The sequence below is a fragment of the Peromyscus leucopus genome, chromosome 5 (assembly GCF_004664715.2).
Source record: "Peromyscus leucopus breed LL Stock chromosome 5, UCI_PerLeu_2.1, whole genome shotgun sequence".
Classification (NCBI taxonomy): domain Eukaryota; kingdom Metazoa; phylum Chordata; class Mammalia; order Rodentia; family Cricetidae; genus Peromyscus; species Peromyscus leucopus.
Genome location: NC_051067.1, coordinates 138280026 through 138293329, shown reverse-complemented (window position 1 = coordinate 138293329; position 13304 = coordinate 138280026). Strand labels below are relative to the sequence as shown.

Sequence of the window (13304 nt, the reverse complement as noted above, 5' to 3'; positions counted from 1 at the left end):
TTAAAGTCAAACATTTGTGTTCTTAATTTCTAGAAGAAAGTAAAAGTTTAAAGAACCCACTTGAGTGGTACCTGTTTTCTACGTAAAGATGGAACTTCAATAGTCTTATTCTAATATATCCAAAATATTTTATTTAGGCATATGATAATGTTTAAAGATACTTTATGTTTTGTTTTGTTTTGTTTTTTGAGACAGGGTTTCTCTGTGTAGTTTTGCGCCTTTCCTGGAACTTGCTCTGTAGACCAGGCTGGCCTTGAACTCACAGAGATCTGCCTGCCTCTGCCTCCCAGTGCTGGGATTAAAGGCGTGTGCCACCGCCCAGCACATTTGGCTCTTATTAGACAGCATAGGTACAGGATTGCAGTCATTACCTGAAGAAAGCCAATTGGTCCCTCCTAAAGTGGCAACATATTTGATTTGTCCATGGTCTGACAAAAACTCCTGCAAGCTCATAGATTGTTTCCCAGCTCATGAGAAACTCACCTTAAACAAGTTCACAGTAACTGATATTGTAAAGAACAGTCTTGGCATTTTAATTTGCAATGAGAAATGTAACTACCAATCATTCTCTCCCTTTAGGCAAATCTCCTTGAGAAGCCAAATTAGAAGCAGCCGGTCAGTGAGCAAGGATTCTGAGCAAGGGACGTGTTTCCTCATGCATCCATCTCCCTGTGGGGATACCTGCTGATACCCATAGCTGTGGACTGGGTACCCTCTTCCCCTGGGTGCTAGAGGCTCTCTGCCACTAGTTGCTTCTCCACGTTAGCTTGATTGGTAATTCCACTGCATCTGTTACTTCCTTCAGCCCCTTTCTGTTGAGCTGGCCTCGGCGGTAGCGGTTGTACTGCCTGGGGTGCCTGTCTACTTCTGCCCTGCTTGTACTGGTCTGGAGGTTACTAAAGCCAAGGTGTTGCTTTCCTGTTTACAGCTTCTCAAAGGAAAGTAGGTGATGCTCCCAAACCCATCAGAGTTGGTGTGGGAATTACCTGTCACCCTCCTGCTTCTTTGACTTATATTCCTTGAACAATTGGTTCTTCTAGAAGAATTTAAGGAAACATTTAGATCACATTTTTTTAAGTAAGCAAATACATAGGGCAGAATTCATGACATTTCAAGATAAATTGGACATGTCAAAGAATTTTTGAGGATGTAGCAGCCATTTGGGAGTCTCGGCCCAGTACTGAAGAGGGGGTGGTTGAGGGAGTCTGCTTTAGGGGTGAGAAAAAAATTTTAGTAAGTCCTACCTTAACTACAAATCTGGTTCCTCATTAATATTTGTACCTTAAACATAATGGTTTGTAACAAGCCTCTTTGTATTTTTTTTAAAAAAAGCAAAAATTATATTTTTTTTGTCCTTTGCAAACCTGGAAAAAATACCCTGTACCTGAGGTATAGGTTAGAGGTGCTAGTGATCCCTTTGAGTTTCTGCAATGGTTTTTCCCACAATGCTTTTTTGATGTTTATGTTTCCGATTTAAGACTTAAAAACTGTCACAAGCTTGTCATGTCTTGAGACCAGTAACTAATGTAATTCATACTGCTTTTAAAGAAATGTTCAAACTAGTTAGCATATCTTCATTGTGTATTTGAAACATAACTTACAATGGAGATTTGGCCTGCAGCCATTCCTTACTAAGAACCTGCATGGCATTGGGAGGACCCCCAAGGGGACATGGTCTTCAGGAGGGATCACCACCACTGCAGGGCAACATGGGGATGAGCTGACAGAAATATAAAGGGTCTCATGTTCTTCAGTGTGCATGGCGTAGGGCGGGTGTAAATTGGGCCATCAGTAAACAAATTACCGTGGAATGTACCCTTTAGCTATCAGATTATGGATAAGAAATTTACTAGAAGTAAATTTGTAGTGCTAAAGTTGTATTGTAAACAAGGTCTGGGTTCCCGTTGTACACAGAACGTGACAATGGGTGTTAGAATTTTAAAGAGCATTACCAGGTACAAGCCAGGATCTCCTTTCAAATTTTCTTGGTGAAAGAAAATATTTGTGATTAGTTTTCAGAATTGCATAGGAAGGGAAATGCTGGGGTATTGTTCGAGAGACTGGCTTAATGATGAAACTAACACCATTCTTATCTCTTAATACCTAAGTCACTTAGCATTCAAATTTTATTATAAAATACAGTTTTCAATATTCAAAATGATACTTTGAGTAAAATACTGACTTTATCAACTAAATTTTAAACTCCCTAAGTTTTCTAAACTACCTGGGACTCCATCTTTAGAATCTGGTAGGATGGAAGGGGAAAGAGAAATGCCATTATTCTCAATATTCAGCTTATTATTGGCTGTGAACTTAAAATTGAAACCTGCTGACGTAGTCATTTGTGGCTTTCAGTTGATTCAGTAGTCTGTTAAAAAATTCCATCTTGTACTTGTCTTTAAGCTCTCACACTCTTTCCTTCCTTCCTTCCTTCTTTCCTTCCTTCGTGTGTGTGTGTGTGTGTGTGTGTGTGTGTAAAATAAATTTGAAGTATTTCTTCACTGTTTGGACACATCTTTAAAAATTTCAGAAAACTGTAATGCTATCACAGTTTTTTATCTTGCCTAAAATTTATAAAGATTATAAAGTTTTGAAGGAAACAAAGTCTACCTGTCGGTTTACTTCAGACGTTGTAGCACAGGACAGCTCACGGACTGGAAAGGTGCGTGATCAGGTGCCAGGACCGTCGTTCCGAAAGGGGCCTCCTTCCCGGCTTGCAGACTTGCTAACTTCGTTCATTCTCACATGGCCAGTAGGATAAACGGCCAATTTTCTTATTCTGAAAACACTAATCCCATCGGGGGGTCTCCATCTGTAGACATAATTGCCACCCAAAGAACCCATTCCTGTAAATGAGTTAGGGCCATGCATGAGGAGAAGAGTATTACACAAACATGCATTTATCAACTGCTCCAAATTCTTAGGTGTTGGGATACAGCTCAGTGGTAGAGCCTTTGTCTGCCATGCAAAAGGCTCTCCGTCACACAAAATGAACGAAAACTGGACTTTCTACCTGGGAATCATCATAACAGGAAGGAGTTCAGTGTTCTATTGTAGTGGACATATCAGTTCAGGTAAAATGGGGTGCTGTCCAGAGATTTGTGGGTCGCAGTGGGGACCACTTTTACAAAGCTGAACTTCAGGAGACATGGAATGGAATTCAGCTATCCTGGGTGCATCCTGTAGCATGAATCTTAAAGAGTCTTATTAATAAAATCAAACCTGAGGTCAGTTATTGGGGTGAATGCTGGAAGATCAGAGAATCAGAATAAGCCACAGCTACCTCACCAGTTCCTCAGCTGGTCTTGTTGCCTCAGACTGGAAGCCTTTGAGTCCTCATCCAGAATGAATCTCAGCTGAACTGTGCTGCTAGAAGCCTGAAAGCTTAACCAGCCAAATGCTTCTAGTTTCTGATCCTCATGCCTTATATACCTTTCTGCTTTCTACCACCTCCCTGGGATTAAAGGCTCGCTTTCTGAGGTTAAAGTCACCATGCTTGGCTGTATCCTTGAACACATGATTTCAGCCTCTGGAATGCTAGGATTAAAGGTGTGTGCTACCACTGCCCATCTTAAGTATCTAGTGGCTTTTCTGTTCTGTGACCCAAGATAAGTTTATTAAGGTACACAATATTTTGGGGAACACAATACCACCACACGCTCCCTTGCTCTTGGTTCCTGTTTCCTTCCCTCTGCCTGTTTCTCCTTAGGAAGCAGGATTATGTAATGTCGTTTTTTAGGAGTGGTGTCCACAGCATGGCAGACCTGGGTTTAAGTCCTTCATTCAGCCAGGTACCCAATCTTCCTGACTTCTGAAATCTTTACCCATAGTCAAAGGGCTAGTAAGTACTAAAGGAATGGCTGCTAGTCCATTTCCTCATGACACCCTGGAGCTCTGAAGTCCACACAGTCTTGAGATTCCCATTCAGATTCTGGAAGAAGTCTGTGCCCACGCTCCATGTGTCAGGGAGGATGGAGGACAAGGACCGTCTGGTTAACGTGACCCTTGTGCTGTTACACACACACCTGTATGCTCTGTTGCTAACATCAGTACTTCAGAATGACTTCCTAGCTCTACTTGAGGCCTTCCTCCACCCCTTAAGATACTGGTTTCTAATATAAAATCCCCTGGGATGTGATCCACATACTCTTTCATAAAAACATCTGGTCAGTAAACAGGGATGGCCATTGGGAACAAAGACAGACATGTTATACCTTAGTTGAAAACTTTGTAAAAAGTGGCCTTTGTCCTTAAATTCTGGCTTTTCACCATGAAGTAATCATGGCTCCCCTACCATAACCACTTGATTTGAAATGGAAAGTGCTACTTGACCCCTTGCCCTGAGAATATTAAAACTACACTCATGTTCTGCTCTAACCATAAAGGGCCATCTGACTATTCCAAGAGTCCAGAAAAATCTATCAAAAGACAAAGTCTAAGAACTTGTAGCTAGAGGAACATCTCTTAGTCCTGGAGTGAACTACTGACAACTTCCTCCGGAAAAATACAAGATGCTGAGTCCTTACTTGGCTGTGGTGTTTTGTTAGAATTTGTTGTCAAGGTACCACTAAGACCAGTGAAGTGCCGGCCTGCTTAAGAGGATTTCCGGGGACTGTCCAAGAACAACCAAGAAACAGGTTCAAGAGGAGCTCAGAATGGTGTAAACTACTAGAAGTTTAAACCCTGTTTTTGAGACAGGGATCTCAATGGCTCCAGAATAAATCACTTGTCCACGATCGTGTATGGCTCCAAATCCAGTGCTCTGACTCTTATTTGCTGTCTATGAGCTGTTGCTACAGCTCTTTCAGATGCAAAGTTCCTCTACTTTAAGAACTCTTTCCTTAGCTGTATGTTGTGTTTCATTCAGGCCTCTGGGGTGGCTTTCCTGAATTAAAACCAGTCTAAGAGGAAAGTGAATGATAGATAACACAGCTCATTAAGGAAGCTATCGCTGCTTAAAAATGCACTACAGGTTACCCTAAAGCCACAAGTGCAGCACAAAGAACCTTAGCTACACAGGAAAGGAGGTGAGGAAAGCAGAGAGAAGAGAGGTAAACGTACAAAGATAATAGTATAGTCAAAAGAAAATTCAACAGGTTGCTTTATTGTAAAATAGTAACTTTCATATATTGGAATACTAGCCAAATTCAATACTGATATAAATATTGTATTATTGAATAAATAAGTTTCTTAGGTCAAAATATGTGGTCAGGTGAATTTTCTGAATCTCATAAAAGACAGTTTTCAAACCATATAAAACATTTAGAAACAATATACATCAATAACATACCACATTTTAAACTAAATAAACTATGAAAATAGCTCAATCTTTAAGATTTAGAACACATATTTTCAATAACTTAAAATACCTATCTACACTTCCCATCTCTTAATTCTGGGAAGAACAACTAGTTGCTAGATTTAAATAATCCAAATATTTATTCAAAGTAAGAGATTCTGATATTAAAGAAAGTTGAGCTTATTGGAAACACAAAAATCATGAAAACTTATTAAGTACTTTAAATTATAACAAGTCCTTTCAAGCCCTAGATAATAAAGGCAGTTTTCAACTTTCTAGTGACACCTAAGGTTTATCTGCATAATGCAATTCATCAGCTGACCAATGATAAACAGCTGAAAGGGAATCTATTCACCTATTCAGTAATGTTTCATTGTAAAGGAGATGTTGACCAGTATTTAAAATGTATAAATTTAGTTATGCTAACATTTTGTGTTGTTGTGCTGGCTAGTTTTGTGTGCACTTGACAAGCCAGAGCCATCAGGAAGGGGGGAACCTCAATGAGAAAAAGCCTCTGTAAGATCCAGTTGTAGGGCATTTTCTCAATTAGTGATTGATGGGGGAGGGCCCAGCCTGCTGTAGGTGGGGTCACCCCTGGGCTGGTGGTCCTGGGTTCTATAAGAAAGTAGGCTGAGCAAGCCAGGGGAGCAAGCCAGTAAGCAGCACCCATCCATGGCCTCTGCATCAGCTCCTGCCTCCAGGTTCCTGTTCTGTTCAGTTCCTGCCCTCACCACTTTTGATGATGAACTGTTCTATGGAACTGTGAATGAAATAAACCCTTTCCTCCCCAAGTTACTTTTGGTTCATGGTGTTTCATCATGGCAATAGTAAACTTAACTAAGACAATTGTTAATTTAGCAATAAATCATCTTCATGAGGCCACTCATTAAACTGAAAAGAAAGATGATACATTCTGGCTTTTATTTACAAAGTTATTTTAATTCAATAATTTGATTGTTACCACTTGAGAAGTACATTTGCTTCCCAGTATTGGGTGGCAATGAGGTTTAAGCAGCCTTCCTGGCCCTCACTTCCCTCTAACAGAAAGCAATATGGAAACTCAGCAGTAAACATTTGCTACTGCTTATGTAAACTCAGCTCCAAGAGGAAAAAAATGTGAGAACATTTCTAAGTTCTGTTCGGGGCATTCCCACCTCCAGTACTCTACTCTCATAACAGGGTACACCAGCTGTTTTGTCATGGACCAATCAACTCGAAGATGAAGATAACAGTGTTCTCACTGATGCCATTCATAACAAGTTTTTACATAAGTTTTATATCCAAATGTGTGCATATAAAACATTTGCACAGATATTAGTGTTAAGAATTGAGAATGCACAGCAACATCCACAAATGGCCTGTTTGTATCTTAAAGCCCTACAAATACTTTTGAGGCTGGAAGATAAAGCCTGGCTACCTATTTAAAAACATGTCATAATCATTTTGTTAAGGAGAGCTCTAGAACTGACCATCTCATGAGAGTCAACCCAACTCCTGTGGCTTCACTACTTCTTACTCCTAATTAGGCTAAGGAGAGACCAATGAATACTACAGCCAGGAATTTACTAAATACTGGTGATTTCTACTAGTCAAACTCAGCTCTGCAAGCCAACAGGTGAAACAGGAGTCTTTCTGAACTCATTGTCCGTTAGGAGTCAATTAAAGCCTTCATTTTCCCTGTAGACTTCAATATATGTGGGCCAAACTGGAAAAGAAAAGAAAAAAGCATGAACTAGGTCAATAGGTATCTTCATTGCAAACACTGGGCAGAAAGGAATTAGTATTGGAGCTGTCTGCTCAGTCTCTGAGAGACCTGGCACACACCTTCCAAGTCCATGTCAGATCTCACTAGGAAAACTCACAGGGTACCCCTGGGAGAAAATGATCCTGTTTGATTTTGAGTAAATCTTTTAAAATTTGAATACAAACACTATACACTGTCATAATGAAAATTTTATCAGGTTGAATTTCATTTCATTCTTAAATACAAATAAAAGCTTGCAGGGAAATTCAGGGTAGACTTTGCTTTTTTCACTTATACTTCTCTGTAAGTTTTTACAGCTAGCTTTTACAGTGAGAAAAGCAGAAACAAAGATGTCCTTGCAGGGCACAGTGGCACAACTCCTTTAATCCTAGCACATGGAGGTGGTGGTGTTAAGATCAGGACTTACGCCAGTCTAGCTACAACCCAAGTTCAAGGCCAATCTGGATTTCAAGTCTCAAACGGACAAAAGAGTCACCTTTCCCACCCAGCTAGCTACAATCTCCATACAGGTAGAAAATAGGACCCAGTGCATCATGCAGGGGACACACATGGGTGACCTGAATACGAATCACCACCTCACTTGCTAATACTCACCAGGGCTGGCTCTGAGGTGGCCTCTGACTCTGGCTTTGGAATTTCTCTTTCAACTTCACCTTGACTACTGTGTTGATAGCGATAAGCAAACTTCTTTTTCAGAGCCTCTGCTATGAGGGCAGCAGGGTCAGTAGTATCTACTGGCCTAGGCTTGACATCTTTCTCTGACCTTTGAGAAGGGAGCAGAAACCAAAGGGACAGGTCAATATGTGAATGTCCCTCATGGAGGTTCTCTGTGGACAGCAGTTTCTTTGTGACCTAGTCACTACTAGCAGCAGGGGGAAGCCCTGGACTTCATAGCTCAACATGAGAGTGCACAATCAGCTAAAGAGCCACTGAGGGCAGTCAGGGCTTCATCTTCCACAGGTGCCCATTGCCTCTAAGAGAGGGGCATAGCATGCCTTCACTGAGTGAGTATTCACAACAAAGAATCCACGCGTGGGTAATGAGATGGCTCAGCAAGTAAAGGTGTCTGCCACCAAGACTGAAGACTGAATCCAATCCCCAAGACTCCCATGGAAGGCAAGAACCAATTCCCACATGTTGTCTTCTGACCTCCCCACACACATATGGAGCCTTTCTTTTTTAAGACTTTTTTTTTTAATTTAAGAATGCGAGTGTTCTATCTGCATGTACAATTTTATGCCAGAAGAGGGCATCAGGTCCCACCAGAGATGGTTGAGAGCTATCATGTGGGTGCTGGGAATTGAACCTAGGTCTTCTGAAAGAGCAGCCAGTGCTCTTAACCACTAAGCCTTCTCTCCAGCCCCAGAACTTTTTCTTAAAATAGGTAGACTTTTTTAAAGATATGAGTTTATGGCCAGAGGGTGATGGCACATGCCTTTAATGCTAACACTCAGGAGACAGAGAGAGGCAGAGGCAGGCAGATCGCTGAGAGTTTGAGGCCATCCTGATCTAGAGGATGACACTTGGTGGAATTGAGATGCCTGCCCTTGGCTGTTCTGTATGGAGAAGTCTTTGGAGCTGCTAACTTCTCTTGAAGGGAAAATGGTGCCTGCAGTCATTTTGTGGACATTTCTGAGACAGCACTGGCCCCACAAGAACGAAGGGAGCCTCACCTCTTGACTGACCGTAGCTTCACACTGTTCATATCTTTAAGGATCTCAAGCATATTTGGCATGTCAGGTGGCTTTGGGTGGCTCTTCACCAAAGTCTTTCCAGCATTGAGTCTTTGCTCTCTTCGCTCTTTAATCAGATCAACAGCAGACATACTTTGGTGGAGCGGTGGGGGAGGGGGTGGGGGAGGAGGAGGAGGAGGAGGGGGTGGTGGTGCTACCATGGAGGAATCTGAGTGACCTACAGAAGAAACAAACATAAACTTTCTGGTAACAGGCAAGAAAACATCTTTTTAAAGCAAAAAGTATGTAACAGACTTCTGTATTCCTAAAAGCAGTATCCTTAGAAAAGAATCTCAGTTCTATAAGGAAAATGCAGTTCAATTGCTGAAAAATGTCTGAATCTGAGCTACTACTCCACTGAAGCCAAACCCACCCAATGGAAATGTCTCATTCAATGAATAAAGGTGGTTTTGAGATTTTAGATGCATCTGTTTGTGGTACACAGCATAACCACTCAGCAAAATAATAATAATAATAATAATAATAATAATAATAATAATAATAATAATAATGCAGTCTATACTTGAAAACATTTGTCCTCAATACACGCTGGACAATTCAGAACTATTGTCAAGTATCACAAAAACTTGCATCATAGCCGTGTGCTTTGGGGTACATGCCTATGATGTCAGCACTTGGGAGAAGGAAGCAGGAAGATCATACCAGTTCAAGGCCAACCTGATCTAGATAATGAATTCCAGGCCAGTCAGAGACATAGAAGAAAACCTTGTCCCACAAAACAGTATTACACTTAATTTTCAAACAAAAAAGAAATAAAAAGCCTAAAATTCATTGTCTCACCTAATTCAAGTTAGCTTTCTCTGCTGCAGAACTGTACTGATGAGCACTTGGGGGCAGCAGTTATGTGTGGAGTTTTACTGGAGTATTTAGATTGTAACTAAGACACCTCAACCAACTCCAGTTAGCTCCCATTTATGGTAGTTTTCCTAGTCTACCAGCAGAGGGAGGTAAAGAAAACACTTCCAAGGTAACAGAGCAGTCTATGCAAATCACTAAAAGACCACCCCTCACCTTCCCGTGCTCAGGGCCCAAAGCACCTTTACTCATCAGGCCACACTGCATGGGGGTTCCAAGATGATTCAAACACAGGGCACTTGCTTTGAAGAAAAGAGGGAAAACAAGCACTACTTTCCAACAGACTGGCAGGCTAGGATTTCAAGGCCAGTCTCTTCATGGAAAAAACCGCCACACTAATTAAGCCAACAGTATTAATTCAAAAGTCCTGAATCTGGTTTCTACTCTGGCCAAGAGGAAGAGAATGGCCATTAGGTATCTGCTGTGCGCATTTATTTACTTTCCATACTTAATGGCACAGACACTTGGTAACATGGGTACTGTTATACCTAACTTAGAGCAGGAAAGAGGTGAAATATCAGGTGTTTACCTCAAGCCATGCAAACATAAACAGCACTTGGCACAAGTCCCACCCAGAAACTGGTTCCTTTCACAACTGGGCTGTCCTCACGTCTGAGAAGTGGTAATCAGATGGAGAGAGCTAAGCTTCCCATAAAGCAGCCATTCATAACAGCACACTTCAGCAGGCATGTCAGGGTTTGCCAAGTAGATAATTCCCTAGTCATCTTCTCAAACACACAGGCATACACACACACACACACACACACACACACACACACACACACACACACACACACACACACACACCCCAGGTTCACAGTGGATGGACTGAAGAAGACTCATAGCTCGCACTGTCCTTCCTTCATCTACCTGTCTGGCTAATCACAAGCAGTCAGCACAGGAGCCACACACCTGCACTGAGACTCTGTTGCTCCTGTAGGGTCACAATCTTGGCAATCTGAGCTCGAAGGGCAGCAAGCTCATTCTCAAGAGCGGAGATCTTCTGCAAGGCCTCCTCACTGGCCAGTGTTGTCTTTGGAGGATGCTCATCCTGAGACAAGTTTGGTAAGGAAACGTGCCTGCTTGGGGGCTTCTCAAAGCAAGGAAGGTCATCCTCGGGGGGAGACTTGGACCTGACCTCTGCCCTGCAAGGAAAACATAAAGGTGGCCATCACTGTTAAGGAGACCTGAGTAGACACCCACACAATGCATCACACAAGGCCGCGTTCTCCAGCTACAGGCCAGCACCGCCCCACTCCTCTGCCTACAGTGCTAATCCACCACTGTCAAGAGGCACCATGGGAGCCCAGACAAGCTGCTGATGGTCTGTGTTCTGTTTCAGCTTCAACTAAGACAGTTTTCATCTTCTAAATGGTAATCTAATCATAACCGACAGATCAACCAGAAATTTATGAGCGCCGGGGCGCGGCCCCCCCCCCCCCCCCCCCCCCCCCGCTCTAGGGTCCTGGCTTCTGCCCCTACTGCCAGCATTCCTCATGTTTGACAAAACACATCAAACAAGAAATATGAGGACAGTATAAGCTAACCACATCCCAGAAACTGAAAGGAAAGGGGAATCAGTGTCATATCCCCTTATACCCATGCTGTGAAAGTCTGAACATTGCAAACACTGTTCCCTGGCTCTGGTCTGCCAGTCACTGGAAACACTACAAAACCAGAAGAACTTCATGAGTACAGGAAGCAATTCCTGGTACAAAGATTGCTAATTCAAAGTAGTCTGGACTACACAGTAAGTTGGAAACCAACCTGTGCTACAAAGAGCAGAAAGAGTTGCATTGTGCCCAGCTTAAAGACTGCACTTTCCAGTTTCTCTTGCAGTTTGGGGACCATGTAGCTGACCAGGCTAATAGAGCTCCAGACAGAACTAGCCAACAACAGCTGAAGGCAGCCAAGCGTCAGCCTTCCTCTGCGCTGAGACCAGTGCGGTGCACAGTGGTATCAGTGAGAGCAGGTAATGTGGCAGCACACACTGCAGACTGGCAAGGCTGGCTCCACGACACCAGCCATGCTTAGAGATTTCTGAGACAGAAAATAAACCATCTGGCAAGAAAAGTGGGCTGCCACATTATCCAAACCTCTTTCCTCATAGCTTCTCTATCACATGCAATCAGACTAATTCTTGTTTGTTTGTTTGTTTTTTGTTTTTGAGGAAGGGGCTCACTCACTTCGAAGCTCTGGCTGATTTAAAACTCTCTAGGCAACCCAGCTTTCAAGGATACCTCAACATCTACCCTCAAGTTCTGAGATTACATGCCTGTGCCACCATGCTTACTTTAAATAATCAAATGTTACTAATCACGGGTATTAATCAAGTCCTTTAGGCAACACTCAATTTAACTTTTGCTTAACTTGATATTGGTGTTTTGTTTTTGCTTGAGAACTGTATAAATGACTCTTAGCTTTAAGCATTAGGAACTGAATCTGGGTGTTTCATTCAAATCTCTTTATGAGTAAGTTAAAATGTTTGCAAGTTGCCTTTTCACCTATAAGATTTAAACAAAAAAATTTCAAGAATAAATGCCCGTTCTTCCCCAGTCCTTAGCCCACCTAGCATCAGAGTAGTAACTTTATTTAATTTGGAATATGTGTGCAATAGCGAAGCGTTTGGGTTCTGAAGCCTTGATTACTGCTTCCTTTTTTACCTTGACACTGAGACGAACAAATGAGGAAATTGGTTTAAAAGATGAGTGAAAAATAAACCTTCACAAAAACTTCCAAAGGCTAGACATGGTGACACATGCCTGTCATCCCAGAACTTGAGAGGATGAAGCCATAGGTCACGAGTACAAAGCTAGCCCGGCCTACACAGAGAACCCCTCTGAGGGCTGAGGATGTAATGCACTTCAGTCAGTGGAGTACTGGTTCAGCATGCACAAGGCGCTGGCTTCCAACACTGCACAGGACTAGGTACAGCAGACTATGCCTACAATCCCTGGATTGTGGTGGCAGAGGCAGGAGAGAGGAGTTCAAAATCAATCATCCTTCATTCCATAAGTTCAAGGCCACATTGGGCTACATGAGATCCTGTCTCAAAAAACAAGAGGGTCTAGAGATCATTTAGTTAATAGAAAGTGCTTGCTGCACAACTTTGTGGACCTAAGTTTGATCCCTAAAACTCATGTGAAAAGTTAGGTGTGGGTGTACATGCTTGTAGCTTCAGCACTGTGGAGGCAGAGAAAGGTGGATCCTTGGGACTCAGTGGCCAGGCAGCCTAGCCTTATCTGCAAGCCCAGGTCCTAGAGAGATTTTGTCTCAAAACACAAGATGGACAGTACTAGAAGAATACCTGAGGCTGACCTCTGGCCTTCACACATTTGTGTATGTGCATATATGTCAACAGACACAAACAAGCACACGGCACACACATATACAAAGTAAGGACTACATTTCTACATAATGACTATAGATGAATATTATCCTTTCCCTTTTCATTTGACTGAAATCTTAACAAATATAAAAACAAAAAGAAGTATCTAGCAAAGATGTTTAAAAAACAAAAAACAGCTATGATGTTCCTTTAAAATCATTTCACCACACCGGTTCTGCTAGTGAGATTTCTTGTTTTACCTGTTCCACTTGGCTCCCACATATGCTAAGGCAGAAAAGCACA

The 13304-nt window shown here is 42.2% G+C and overlaps 2 protein-coding genes across 3 annotated transcripts in view; one reads left to right on the top strand and one right to left on the bottom strand.

The window, feature by feature from the left end:
- The window catches only part of Pde7a (phosphodiesterase 7A), an 84654-nt gene extending 83154 nt beyond the window's left edge, over nt 1–1500 (top strand). Inside the window, exon 14 of the transcript XR_005091695.1 lies at nt 580–1500. The gene's annotated coding sequence lies outside the window, so the exon portion shown is untranslated. The remainder of the gene's footprint in view (nt 1–579) is intronic.
- A 4685-nt stretch (nt 1501–6185) lies between these two features.
- Nucleotides 6186–13304, bottom strand: part of Mtfr1 (mitochondrial fission regulator 1) — a 32925-nt gene continuing 25806 nt past the window's right edge. For both annotated transcript variants that reach the window (XM_028864520.2, XM_037206396.1), the window contains 4 exons: nt 10586–10818; nt 8738–8975; nt 7659–7827; nt 6186–7004 (listed from right to left, as the gene is read on the bottom strand). In XM_028864520.2, the coding sequence (XP_028720353.1) occupies nt 6948–7004; nt 7659–7827; nt 8738–8975; nt 10586–10818 (697 nt within the window). In that variant the 3' untranslated portion in view covers nt 6186–6947. The remainder of the gene's footprint in view (nt 7005–7658; nt 7828–8737; nt 8976–10585; nt 10819–13304) is intronic.